Here is a 14,882-nt window from a genome sequence, read left to right as displayed (position 1 = left end):
ATCGACTGGACTAATTTGAGTGAAGCTACAATCATTATCACTCCATCTTAGCTAGAAAAGATGATTACTATCCAGATGTAAATATAATAGATTCACTCAAGAGTTTCAGAAATATCATTTGAATATGATATCAAGAGTTATGACTTATCCATAGATATCAGGTCTCATTATATCCACCATAAATAATGTTACTTTACAGTGTCGGAAGTAATGACATGTCCACGAATATCATGTCACGTGATATTCACCATACTCACAATATCCATTATGGTATGTTCACCAACATCATGCCTTATGATGCCTACCATAAGGATATCTGCTCATGGCATATCCACGAATATTACATTACATAATATCCACCACAAAATATCTCAGTAAAATAGCTCATTGTGGTTATCCATAAATATCAATTCTCACTATATTCACCACTCAATTAACATAAGAGATATCAATTATCATGATATATCCATGAATAACAATTCATGTGATATCCATCATGATAGTAAGATTTGGTTATTGTAACTTCAATACCTTAAAATAACAATCAAAATACAAGTGTTCATTATTGAACAGTTGTCAACTTTCACTGATGTTCACTAAGAGGCCCACTGAGTCATGAATTACACACATGACAAAAGACCTTACAAATTAACTAGCTTTAGAGTATATTAATATTGTTGTAACTCAATTTTAAATAATATTACATTTTTATCATACCAAGCTTACCTCTAAGGCCACCTTTGTTCTAAGAGAAGCTTGGTGAGAAAGTTTGTTTTTTGTTCATTTGTGGTAATGTAACTCAACTGGATAGCATTTCTCTCTGTGTCTCTAACATAATGGCAAGGAATTTCAATATGCTTTCATCTGTCATGGAATACTGGATTTAATGAAAACTTTATACAACTTTGGTTATCACAGTGAATCAGAGTGGGGGGCAAGGATTGTCCAAACAATACTACAAGAAGTTTTCTTAACCATACGACTTCTGGGGCTCCCATAGATGCTGCAATATATTTGACTTCTGTGGAACTTTGTGTTACTAAAGATTGTTTCCTACTAAACCAAGAGATCATGGCTAACCCTAAACTAAAGCAACATCTTGAGGTGCTTTTACGATCAACTATGCTTCCTGGCCAATCTTAGTCATATCCATGTAGATTTAAGTCATTATTATCATATCTTAAGCCATATCCAATAATGCCACACAAATATCTCAGAATGTGTTTTACTGCAACTAGGTGTAATTGTCTTTGTTTACATATGAACTAACTAGGTGTTGCATAATAAATGTCTAGTCTGGAGTTAACAAAGTACATCAAGGCCCCGATCATCTATTGGTAGAGAGTGAAATTTGTTAGTTCTGAGTTAACTACTACTACTTTTAACTTCTATAAATTTGTCTCCATGGATGTAGACATTGGTTTGCAATCCATCATTCTGAACCTTTTCAAAATATCAATAGTGTATTTTCCTTGATTTAGGTTAATACCATCATCTTGATGCCATGCTTCTAAACCAAGAAAACAGTGTAGAAGACCCAAGTCCTTCATGTCAAATTCAAATGCTAGATCTTGTTTACACTTGGTGATGAAGTGGTCTCCTCTCGTAATTAGTAATTCATCAACATAAAGCATGAGAATCAACATGTCACCATTATTACCTTGAAGGTTCAAATCTACGCTATTTTTGGAGAACCCTAATCTTGAAAGATGGTTGTCTATCCTTTCATACCAAGCTTGAGGAGCATGTTTAAGAGCATGTAGAGCCTTCGTTAATTAGCAAGATGGCAACCATTATCATGGATCATAAATCCTTCAGGTTGCTCCAAGTAGACTTCCTCTTCTATTATACCATTAAGAAAAGTAGTCTTCACATCCATTTGATGAATCTTCCATCCCTTTGATGCAGCAATAGCAATCACAACCTTGACGAAGTTATATTGAGCAACTAGAGCAAAAGATTCTTCATTATCAATTCCTTCTTTTTGAGAAAAAACTATGGCAACAAATCTTGCTTTATATTTTTCAAAACTTTAGTCTGCAGCATGTTTGATTTTGAGGAGCCATTTAGATATAACCATTGATTTATATTTTGGTCTAGGTACAATGTCCCAAACATAGTTCTTAAGAATAGATTTAGATTCTTTTATTATAGCATCTTTCCAAACTTGATGTTTAAGATCTTTCTTGACATTAGAAGGTTATGAATTGATAATTTCACTCATAAGGGCGACATAGATGGAGTATCTATGAGTTTTTTGCTTTCCCTAAAGGTTTCTTTTGGAGCTACATAACTTTCAGCCTCTTGAATCATCTTTCTTGCCCATAGAGATCTTTTGCAATTTACCGTAGTGTTTCTAGGCTTTTATCAATAGAGTCCACAAGTTCATTTTGATTATTGTCTTCCATCTGTTCAAGTGTCTCCCTTTGAATCTCATAAGTGTGATCTTCTTCCATATTTTGAGGATATTCTTGATCTTTGATGTTCATTTCATGAGTGTCTTTGGATCTTTTGAATGCACCATTTTCTTCAAAGGTTACAAATTTGCTTAGTTCATTTAATTTTCATCTAGGGATGTAAATCCTATAGGCTTTAGATGTTTCAATATAGCCAACAAATATTCCCTTTTCCTTGAGAGTTCTAATTTGGATCTTTTTTCTTTGGGTACACGAATGTAAACGTTACCAACCAAAGATTCTCAAGTGGCTCATATCAAGTTTTACTTTTGCGAATGCTTCTTCAAGGGTTTTGTTATCCAAATGTAAGTGAAGACATATATTTTGATTATAGACAGCAGTACTAGCAGCTTTTGTAATCACCCTAAAATGGATTGATCAACTAGGAACCTTATTTGCTATAAAATCAAGATATCCTTTCAATTATGTCGACCCTACTACTGACATAATTCATTCAAATCAATTGATGTTATGTCGACCCTAATACTGACATAATTCATTCAAATCAACTTCAATTATGTTGATTCAATTACTGACATAATTCATCAAAAATCATCAATTATTCATCAATCAAATAATCAATTCTCATCAGTTAATCCAAAAGCAAACATTAATTACTTAGCCAATTAAATTACACCAAAAGATTAAATACACTTGGCTAAGTTAATTAAATAAAGAGAATTAATAAATGCCTCTAAAATACATATCACAAAAGGGACAAGGAGACAAGAAGTTAACTGGACCAATGAGCATACATCACATGAATCACTCCACATTGAATCTCAATCACTCATTAACTTTGAATCTTAACCACTCATTTGATCCGCATTTCTACGAATGGAATGGATTTGAAGCTCAAATGGCCCTTCATTCTTAGATGCATTGTTATATTGTTGAATTTTTAGCTCAATTTTGCGCATTTGCTTAATTGCTTCATAATTAGATAACATTTCAATTTCAATAATGGAATCAATGAATCATAGCATTGAATTAGCTCATTTATTATGAATCTCTCATTCTAGAAGTGCATTGTCCTTGATTAGGATCTTAACCTTGAGGGCAATTAAGATCATATTTACTCTTCCTTAGATAAAAAGCAATAGGGCAATTAGAGATTTTATGTTATTTCTTAATTGATTTTGCTGTACTAACCCTAATGATGCAATGTTCTATTGAAGTGTTGTTTTGCAAGTCACTGCATCTTACACACACAGCTTCAACCCAAAGAGAGGTATTAAGATTTTGGTCACGCAACATGGCTTTAGCTGCTTCTATGATTGTCCTATTCTTACTTTTTGCTACCCCATTTTGTTGAGGGTTGTAAGGAAGAGTAAGCTCCCTCTTAATCCCACATTATTATAGAAGGCTTTGAAGTTATCAGAGATGTATTTCCCCCATTATCTAATCTTAGAATTTTGATTCTTTCACCTAACAAATTTCTACTAGAGCCTTGAATTCCTTAAACCTCATAATGACTTCATCAAACTCTTTACATTTCAAAAACATGTATCTACATTTTCCTAAAAAAGTCATCTACAATAAAATATTACCAAAAACCTCCTAAAGAGGTTACTATCATTGGTCCACATAAATCTGAATGAACAAGTTCTACTACATCTTTAGATCTATTTTCATTAGTATGAAAGAAGCCTTTGGTGTTCTTTCCCAAAGCACACCCTTTGTGAGTTCCTTCATGTTCTTGTTTAAGTTTAGGTAAACTTGTTACCATTTTCTCCATCGAAGGTAGAACACAAAAGTGAAGATGCCCTAATCTTCTATGCCAATTCTCACATGTACTGGAGAATTCATGAATTAATGCTTCAAAAGGAGAATTGCAATGTTTGTATAAACATTTGTGTTGAACCCCCTATAGTGTGAGCTTTCTTAATGTTTGAATTCTCGGACCAAGCTAGAACTTCACCATCCATGAAGGTAATCCAATATCCTTTGTCTTCAAGGTCTGAAATGGATACCAGATTACATTTGATACTTGGTAGAAATAATACGTTTGTCAGTCGGAGAGAGATGCCTGATTCTAATTGTGTAGTGCAAATTCTGATTCCTTTTGCAAGATAGTTAGAATTATCCCCAATGGTGACTTCTCATTTGAATCTTCCACAAGACTATCTAAGTATTCTCTGAATCATGTTATGTGACAAGATGTTCCACTGTGTACAACCCAAGTATTTAGGCTGGTAGTTACTTGAGTTGAAAGGGCTAAATAAAACGCGTCTTTCAAAGTCCTTATCCGAGCTAACTCTATTAACTTCAGCTATGGAAGCTTGAGGTTTAGACCTATGTGGACACTTCATTACAAGATGACCAAATTTGTCACATCTAAAGCATTGTACTTTAAATGAGTCCCTCTTTCTCTTGAATGAGTGCTTTCCACTTGAATCCTTTCCTTTCTTCCTCTTGAAGTTACCTTTCTTCTCTTTCTTATGAGCATGGGAGTTTAGAACTTCAATATCTCCATTTTGAGAGTTTAACCCAATTCCTCTAGTAATAAGCCTCGACTCTTCTTGAATGCAATTGATTTTCATTAGAATGAACTTAGGAAGTTCAAATCAAGCATTTATTCCTTGTATAAATGATTCCCAAGCTGTAGGAAGTTTGGTGAGAGCCAGCATTGTTTATTCCTTATCGTCAATTGTGTGGCTGATAGTGGATAATTGATCTCTTAACTCTGTTATTCTCATGAAGTATAAGGTAGTAGTTTCTCCCTTGTTCACCTTGACATGATTGATTTATTTCAAGGTAAGAACTCTACTTGTATTGTTTATCTTATACATATTTTCTAAGGTTGTGAAAATGTAGTGTACAACTAAGTCACAGGATTCGCCGAATTTCATCCTTTTGATTTGAATTTCAGCGAATTTCAACTCTTTCCGAATGTCATCTGAATTTTATGAATTTTAACATAATACTGTAATTTAATATAATATTATTTAATTTTAAACTGATATTGAGTTATTTAGTTAAACTATTTAACAATGTTCAACTATTTTAACAACTCTGTGGATATATTAGTAATATTTAAAAATATGTAAATATATATAACTAAATTTTACTGTCGAATTTTTTCCCGAACTTTTACCCTTGCCGGATTTCATTCGAATTTTATGATCGACGAACTCGAATTCGAATTCGAACCTTGTGACTTAGGTGTACAATATCTAATTTTTATATAATTGGAACTATATGATCATTTACAGCATCAACTAATATCTTCATGGCTTTGTTACTGTTTTTCATCCATTGATGTTTCTTACTATCTTCACTGCGTATAGAAGTTTATTTTTCCAGAAATTATTCTTACTTGTGTTCTTTTAGGGCAAGCATTATTCTAAATTTCCAAGACACGAAGCTTGTTGCTCCTTCAAGTCAATCTTCAATTCTGACACCATTCACTAAATTGTATATTTAATGAACTATAAAGCCAATTTAGATGACCTCTTATGAATATGTTATATATCTTTCGTAGGTTGGCTCTAATACCATGTTAAGTTTTAATCAGATTTAGATTGTAGGAAATTTATTTCAATTGTATATTGAGTGTAACTGGAATAATGGCTCAACATGATTTATTTTTTGTTAACAAAGATTGCAATACTGGTATCAATACAATATTGCAGAACTATGATGAGAGAACAGATTTCTCTGAGTAAGCATGATAATTTTGTGCCAACTTGAGGAGGTATGATTTATCTTGTTGTTGTATCTTGTAATTACACTATTTGTTTTATGTATGTTCCAAGATACACCGCTGATCAATATATATATATATATATATATATATATATATATATATATATGAGGAGACATGGCTCCTGTAGAGGCATGTCCCTACATGAATTAGGGACATGTCTCTACATAAGACATGACCCATATACAGTGTGTGCATTAATATTGATACCGATTCATAACACAATCTTATTGTTGTTGTAATGTTTAATGAAGGGTCAACAATTATTATCGATGGTGAATGCCAAATCGATGACCATGATGCAAGTCGATACTTTTATTGAAGATGCAAAATGTCTCTACATAACGTGTGTCCCACATACAATCTATGCTTTAACATTGATATTGATTCATAACATGATCTTATTGTTTCTGTAATGTTTAATGAATAGTCAACAATTATTATCGATGATGAATGCCAGGTCGATGACCATAATGCAAGTCAATACTTTTAGGGTCCATTTGGTTCATGGAATTGTAAAAATCGAGATCTCTGCAAACCTTGGTTTAACCAAATCAAGGTTTTGTAAATCTTCATTCCGATTTTTGGGGTTTTACTTGAACCATTTGTTTCACTCGGAAGATGCGTGTGAAGACACATTTTTATGCGTAAACTTGGAGTTGAAAGAAAATTTCAAAAGTAGTCGAATCTATTGTTTTTACACTCCTTAAAAATCATAACTAGGTTTTGATTTTCAATTCCTACTTGCTAGTAGGAAGTTGTAAAACCTGGTTTTGAGGCAAAATTGGAAGTCCAGTATGCTAATTCCATTTTGCCAATTTTGAAACAAACGCAAAAATTTTCAAATCCAGATTTTGAAAAAGCCAATTCCTATCATCTTCGAGGAACCAAACGGACCCTTGATGAAGATGTATAGATCGATAATCACTATCAATTACATATAATTGATACACACAGCAGTGTATATACTCAATTTTGATTAGTAAATACTCAATATCGACACATCACATGATTAATAGTTATTAAGTTGACCAATATACATACATACATACATATTTATATATATATATATGTGTGTGCGTGTGTGTGTGTGTGAACATTATTATATTTACATATATACATGCGTGTTTAACTTAATAATTATTAATCATGTAATATGTTTTAACATTTATTTTGAAAGTAGTTACATACTAAAAATTGATAAAAGTTACAACAAACTTATTACAATCAAGTTTGCCTATACAATTTATTATTATGTTAAACTAAACCACTAAGAACACCAAGCTTGTCCTAAATTTTGAAAAAATAAGACCAAAATGTTTTGTCATTGAATTAACAAATTGGTTTGGAGAGTGTAGAAATGAAGAGAAAAGCTTTCACAGTCCACCAATTGTTGAATATAGTGATGGTGAATCTTGGTGTGTTTGGTTCAAGCATGATACACTCAACTCTTCACCAACTTGAATACTACCTAATTATTACAAAAATTGGAGTATTGCTTTGGAAAAAGTCTCATACTCCCTCTTAATGTAGAAGAATCTCATAATCTCAATCATCAAGGATGTTTGCTTCAAGAGCCTCATTTTATCTATCTTGATCATCAGGGTGTTTTAAGCTACTATCATTAGATTGAGTCTGCACGATATAAGGTAGCATATGTAAAGTACCAACCTTCTTTTCATGTAAGAATATCCCCAAACATAAAGGAAAAGATCAAGACAAATAACCCTTATAGTATGTATAGAATTACAAATAAGAGAGAGACTACAAAGAGTAGATAAATGTAAAAGATAAGAATACTTACCTGCACATGAAGATTCAAAAACTGTCTTTTTAGATTATTTGAGAATGGAACATCTCCCCTCTAAATAAGGTTCAAGTCGGAATGGAACATTGACTATTATTCCCCCCACAATGTAAAATTTCCACTCATTCTTATATTATTGAACAATTTTGTATCAAATGACAACTCCTTTCTAAGTTCCAACTTGCTCCTTTTATCCATTGAAGGTCCAAACATTCATTTAGCTTAACAGTAGAAGCAAACATTTCCTTCCATTTTCTCAAACTCATCCACAATACGCCAATATCTTGATTGAGTATGATTGTGCCACATGAATGAATCTACAACTCATACGTCGAGTTTCATTCATCAAAGAGACACTCGTAGATGGTTCAAATGAATTCTTATTTGCTTCATTAATGTCTCACAACTCAAATTTCCTTTGTTCATGCAAAGGTATTTGTTAGATCTTTTGATTAATCCTATATTATGCATCACATAAGAACGTCATCATATATCAGGGGGCAGACTCATTAAAATCACACAGTCACGAGGTATATTCATGAATCACAATCGTCTTGACTGCTACAATTTATTGATCACTGAAGACTCCATCTCAACATAGTTTATCTCAACATAGTTTACTCCCTTTGAATCGATATGACCTAGATCACAGAAGGTTGACTGAATCATATCCTCTATTTGCTCCCTCTCTTTCAAGGTTGCCTCTAATGAAATGTCACTCCCTCTTTTTTCTACACGAACATTCTCGAAGGAAAAGATCAGGGCAAATAACTCTTACAATATATATAAGGGCAAATAACTCTTACAATATATATAAAGAATTTCAAATAAGAGATTGACAACAAAAGTAATAAGGACAATACTCTAGATATAGCAAAATACTTATCTCATTATTTGTATATCTATATTATTTGTATACCATGATTCATTGATCCTAAAATTAATGATGCTAAGATTAATGGATCTGAGTTTTATTGAGCTTTGCCAAGACTGAAAAAGAGTTAATGCAGAAAATAAAGATAAGTTTCATCTTCTAAATTACTCTTTGAATTATATGTTGAATATTATAATGAAATATCTTCAGTTTTGAAAAAATAATACTTATCAATATATTGTAATTCTCGTCTTACATTAGAATTGTTGCTTTAGGGCAGAAATCAAGAATATTCCAAGAAGAGACATTGCATCACATGTATTGACTAAGATGTATCACATTTTTGACACCCCAATAACACGGAGGTTATTCAATTATGCACCTAATCCCTTTCATGCTCTTCTAAGAAAGCATAAAATCAGCATAGATAGCTTCCAAATAAGATCCTATACTCTCCACTAAATATACTCTTCACAAAATGAAGGTTTTTTATAGATAGGGAACAAGACGTAATGATGATAGTTTTTAACCAAACAAGATGCAAGCACTTAGATGTTTCTTTCAATGGCATAGAAAGTGGAACTGCTTCATGTACCGTCTTAAATTGGAAACACCTCAATTTAATGATGGTTTAGCACCCATTTAATGTGATTCGATCTCTTCTCATCCCTCCTAGATAGAATCAAGGTAGGATTTAATGATCCTCCTTGGTATTCCCATCTCATGGCATAAAACTCGAGGTAGGATCTATCCACTTGGGTCCTCCCTTGCCTACATCTAATCACTTGGAATCTATTTTTCGCACCGTAACAGACTTTTATAAAAAAACTGTATCTAATTTCCCAAGATCAAGACCTATTTTGGGACCTGGAGGGAATCTTGAGGGTTAGACAGTGTGTCCCAGCACAATCAAGGAAGCAGTGCATCCCTGTTGGTCCAATCAGGGACACAGTGCATCCCTTTTTGGGACCTATTTTGGGTCCCCCTTCTCAAGTCCCAAGACTGGGGTTATCCGGGATGCAAACTTCTAACTACAGTCAATTTGTGGGAGAAAGTTTATTTTGAACTCTTTATAAACCCATCCATTTGCCTCATTTTGTATCCACAAGCATCCAAGCATCCCATTATTTGCATGCTCAAGCTCTCAAATTCTCAAGCCCTCAAGCACTCTTCGAGAATTCAAGGCATTCAAGCAAGTTCTCCATTGAAGATCAAGGATTCAAGCATTCAAGCAATTGAAGGAGTTTATACAAGATATAGAATTTTCAACATTCAAAATCTCCCTTCATACATTCAAGATCCTTCATTGCATCTTATTTATGTCTCTCCAACATCTACATTCATTCCTAAGACAAATTTCATGCACATTTTTATACTCAAGAGCATAGTTGGAAAACTCGCCAAATCCAAAAACTCACCGAGCCCCCCAAAAGTTTAATCGAGAAAAACTCGGCCATTTAAAAAAAAAACTCGGGAAAACTCGGGAACCTAAAAAAACTGCTAAAATTTAATTCAAAATACATTTTTTTGCAAATTTCAATGAGAAGATGCATCTAATGAGTTCATTATAGAGAACACAAAAGAAAGAAGCAGGAGTTTAGATATATATAAATGCATAGTGGGTACAAAATCACATTCTCATGCTGAACGCTGATGGCGGGAAGCATAATAGTAAATAATTTGTGTCAAACTAGAAGTAAAAACATCATTACAATCACATTTTCCTCTTCCTAGCTCTACTAGCATATTGTAACTCTCTATCTTACATAATATATATAGGCTTTTTGCCTTTTGTTTTTAACAAAAAAAAAATTTAAAAATTTAAATTTAAGAAAAAACAAAAAAAAAAATTTAAAAGAGTTTTTCTGAAAAACTCGCCGATTTTTTGCAAAAACTCGGTGATTAGTCGGCGATTTTTTCACAAAAACTCGGCAATTTTTTCTTGCGATTAACTTTGGGAAAAACTCGCCAGTCCCAAAAACTCGACGATTAGTAGAAACTCGCCGATTATTCGGCGATTATGCCAACTATGCTCAAGAGCATATTCATGGATTTCATGGATTTACATTACTTCATGTTGGATCTACTTCCACTACATGCTACCATTCTCTATTTTCTATCTCATTTCAAGGATAATTCTTAAATTGGGGTTTGACTGAGGCAACCCCCTCCCTCAACAACAACAAACAAAAACCCTTTATTTTGCAAGTTGCAAATATTGGAAGGAAGAACAGGTTGCAGAAATGGATACCCTTTTCGTCAATCTTCAGAGATCTGAAATTTGTTTCGAGATCAGACACTACTGATCAAGGTTATATTTCTTCCCTGCTGCCTAAAGTTGTCCCTACTAACAAAAGTTGATTGTGCCAAACAGTCACACGATTTCTGGGTTTTGTAGATCTCATCATTTTCAATCCAAATTCCACGGATCAGCAATTTAAGAGATCGTTTGACAGCCCATTTACAGATTTGTATTTCACAAGGTGAGTTTTCCTTCCTTCTCCATTTCAATACACATTTCATTTTCTTGAATTCAGATTTATATTTGCATATCTACTTGCCTAAAACTCTCTTAAGGTGGAGGCAAGGGAGAAGTAAGTCCAACTAATTCACCCTTCCTTTTGTGTTTAATCGGGCCTACATTGGGAGGTGAATCTTGGATTTCCCCCTACATATTTCACAAAACAAGGCAATTTCAGAAGTAATAAAGATTGAGACAGAAGGTGGTGAATTACATAATCCATGATCCATATGGCTCTTATGTCCCCTAGCTAAGCAGTTGGTGATTAGTGATTGTTAGCCTATTCCTTGAGTTCCCATACACAAATATAGTCTAGTAAGGCAACTCCTCAGATCTTGGAGACTCTACAGTCCAATCTCCTTGGCATTTCTAGGGGTTTTTTTGAGCTCAAAACGTCAGGAGATTCCTATTGACACTTTTGGAGCATTTTGGGGCATTTGACATGTTTTGCTATTTTAGTAAGTGCCATGGCACCCACTTGGTCAGTTGGCACCGATTTCACTTTGGTATAGTCAGTATTTGCATTTAATGTTGATTCGATGATAATTTCAATCAGAGTTTATTATTTTATTTTATTAATGCTATTGTTATCAAGTTCAAAAAAATATTTAACTTAGCATTATTAAAATATTGAAACATGACTTAAATGAACACTAAAGAGACATAAGAAGCTATTTTAGAGGTAATGTAATGTTTTCTTGAAAATGGGGTGTCCAATGTGGGACACATCAGGAAGGAACATTTAGTTCCCAAGGTAGACATAGGAATTGGAGAGAAGATTTTGGCGCTAATTTTGAGATTTGATGTTTTAAGGGATTGATGAACAGAAATTGTTGGTTGGGTGGACGTCTCCCAAGGGCTTTGTGAGGACAATAACCTTCACGAAGGACATCCACTGCAAAAGTTAAAGATCTTTCCTGATGGATTTGCAGGTGGTTTCACTCAAGACCTATGCTGGGGTTTTTTTTGTATAGATTTCAATTTGTATTTTTTCATTTTCAGTTAATATTGAAGAAGGATTTATTATGAATACTACAAGGACGAAGGATTTCCACCAACAATGCTGGTTGTATATTCTCCTTGGCTGGTTGTACCACCCTGAGGAGGGGCATGTGAATTTGAGAGCTAAGCACCTAGAGTTTGGACAGCTTCTTGACATGATTGGTAATGCCTAAGTTCGACAAAGACAGATATATCCACTCAGCAAGATTGCATGGGGACGGGGTACCTGGTTACTTAGGGTACTGGTATTGGTACTGGTACGGGTATGGGTAATTTTTCAAAATAGGGGATGGGGGTTACTTGGCTGCACCAAACTTTTTTTTACTATAATTTAATATTTATAAAAAATCCGAGAATATGAGTCATGACAACAGTTTTTCAAAACAAGAACAACAATAAAGTTTGTGGATGTAATGTATTGTTTCCAGTTTCAGATTTGTAATATGTTTGTAATAATAAATTATAATAAATGATAAACATTTAGATACATAACAGAGAAGGCAGAATTTAATTAAGAACAAGAAGATCATAAATCATATGACAATGACTTATTGCAAATGATAAACTTTTGCACGAACAGTGATAAAAATTTACTGTTAATCAGAATTGTCTCAAAGTTTCAAACTGATTACATATTGAATTAAGCTTGATAACATAAAAAAACCGAAACAAAAATGAGAAATCTTAATCAAGGTTCCTAGCTATGACACTCTCCACTGAGTACCCAGTACTTGGGGTACATCTTTTCCCACTTGGGTGCATGGGTATGCATTCCAGGAGTGTGGGTACACGTACCCATGCAACCTAGGATATTAATTGTTGTAGTAAGTAGTGAAGATTTTAGAGAATTGGAGTCATTATTGAAACCCTAGTTTTCTGGTCCAGATATTGTTTCACACTTGTAGCCAAAATCAGTTTCCGGGTATGTGAGAAAATTGTTAGTTGTTATAATATGCCATCCACAGGCTTGATTTGATGTGTCGATTTCATATACTTTCTGTTCCTGTATTTCTGGGCATTCGACAGCCTATGTATTTGCTGCTATAAATTGAATCAGACCTGAAACTTGGATCACAGCCTATGAGCTTAATGGCTGAATAAAAATAATAAGATTATACATCTAGGTTTTGGAAAATATTTTTCTAATTCATGGATTGAGCATATTTGTAATTGGAAAACTTCTTTAACAGCAGTTAGTAATAAAGGCGTTGCATTTATCAGTTTCCTTACTGGCTGAAACAGAACATTAGTCAAAACCTCAATTAGTGACAAGCATAATTTTTTGCAGTGTAAAGAACAGGAGCTAGAGGAGTGTAAATATAGTGAGCAAAAAATAATAAAACAAAATGCCATATTTCTGAAATAGAATCAAAACCTTGTACCTAAATGTGTAACCATTATAACAGGTGAATGGTACAAAAATAAACAAGCTTAAAATTTGTAAGTCTCAAACAACGAGTCTTTTAATGGAAGGAAGCAGGCAAATCCAAAAGCCTTGTTCAAATCATTTGGTTATAAAATTGAACTAGTATCATTTCACAAACATTTCCTGACTGTACATGAACCATCATGAGAATTAAGTCATATACATTCAAAACAAGACAGCAAGCGAATGCCTTTACAATGTACATTTATAGGCAAGCACACAGAACAAATAATAGCTAGAATATTAATTTCTAAATTCTAAAATGAATTGAATTCTCCAAAAAAAAAATGCAATATCTTTATAAAAACCATTTTAAAAAAATTCTCAAAAATAGCAAATGAGCCATCTCAGCAATAATCAATTGATTTGATGTTTAAGAATTTAAGGTACACTTGAGTGTTTATAAACTCAAAGAATGTGGATTTGTACTCATTCCTGTGAATGAGATCTGGGGTAGGCAAAGTGTGAGAAGTATAGCACTCCCTACTTACATGATGTATGTCCACTAGGAAAGCTCTTATGTCCTTCCTTTATGACTGCTGGATCGCCATGGCAAATCACATTAGTTGTAACGTTGTCATATTTCTGACATAAGCCCCAATCAAAGGTAAGTTTGCATAATCAATTCAAGAAAACAATCAAAGGACCTGATGCACCATGGTGCTAATCATCTTTGCAAATTGTATAATAAATTGAGGGAGAAAGATTTATAAGGCTTCTTACTTCAATTCCATCAGGAAAGCAACGCCAGAAGAAATCAGGTCGAGGTCGACCAACTGCGTCTTTTATGGACTCAGTAAGGACTCCAGTTATGAATATAGAAAAGAGCAGACCTGAACAAATTTAAACATTTAATTTATTCATAAAGAGCCTCTGACAACTCCTACATCTTAAACCATAGCAAAAGATAACTAAAGAAGCTTTAAAATTAATAGCAATTAATACCTGTCAAGTTTACAAAGAAAAGGAACATATATGTAATAGAAACATTACCCAATACTGCGTGGTGAAAATCATTAAGATTTTGCTTGCGAATATAGTATATGAAAAAGATGAGAATTGGTAGTAACACTGCATATACCTGTTCATT

The 14,882-nt window shown here is 33.4% G+C and overlaps 1 protein-coding gene across 3 annotated transcripts in view; it reads right to left on the bottom strand.

Moving 5' to 3' along the window:
* LOC149579533 (lipid phosphate phosphatase 2-like) overlaps positions 1–14,882 on the bottom strand; it is a 77,496-nt gene that overhangs the window by 47,569 nt on the left and 15,045 nt on the right. For all 3 annotated transcript variants that reach the window (XM_089833670.1, XM_089833675.1, XM_089833682.1), the window contains 3 exons: positions 14,786–14,873; positions 14,516–14,625; positions 14,284–14,377 (listed from right to left, as the gene is read on the bottom strand). In XM_089833670.1, the coding sequence (XP_089689796.1) occupies positions 14,284–14,377; positions 14,516–14,625; positions 14,786–14,873 (292 nt within the window). The remainder of the gene's footprint in view (positions 1–14,283; positions 14,378–14,515; positions 14,626–14,785; positions 14,874–14,882) is intronic.

The sequence above is a fragment of the Cupressus sempervirens genome, chromosome 1 (assembly GCF_028749045.1).
Source record: "Cupressus sempervirens isolate cs-2001-9-10 chromosome 1, ASM2874904v1, whole genome shotgun sequence".
Lineage (NCBI taxonomy): Eukaryota > Viridiplantae > Streptophyta > Pinopsida > Cupressales > Cupressaceae > Cupressus > Cupressus sempervirens.
This window is presented reverse-complemented; position numbering and strand designations above follow the sequence as displayed.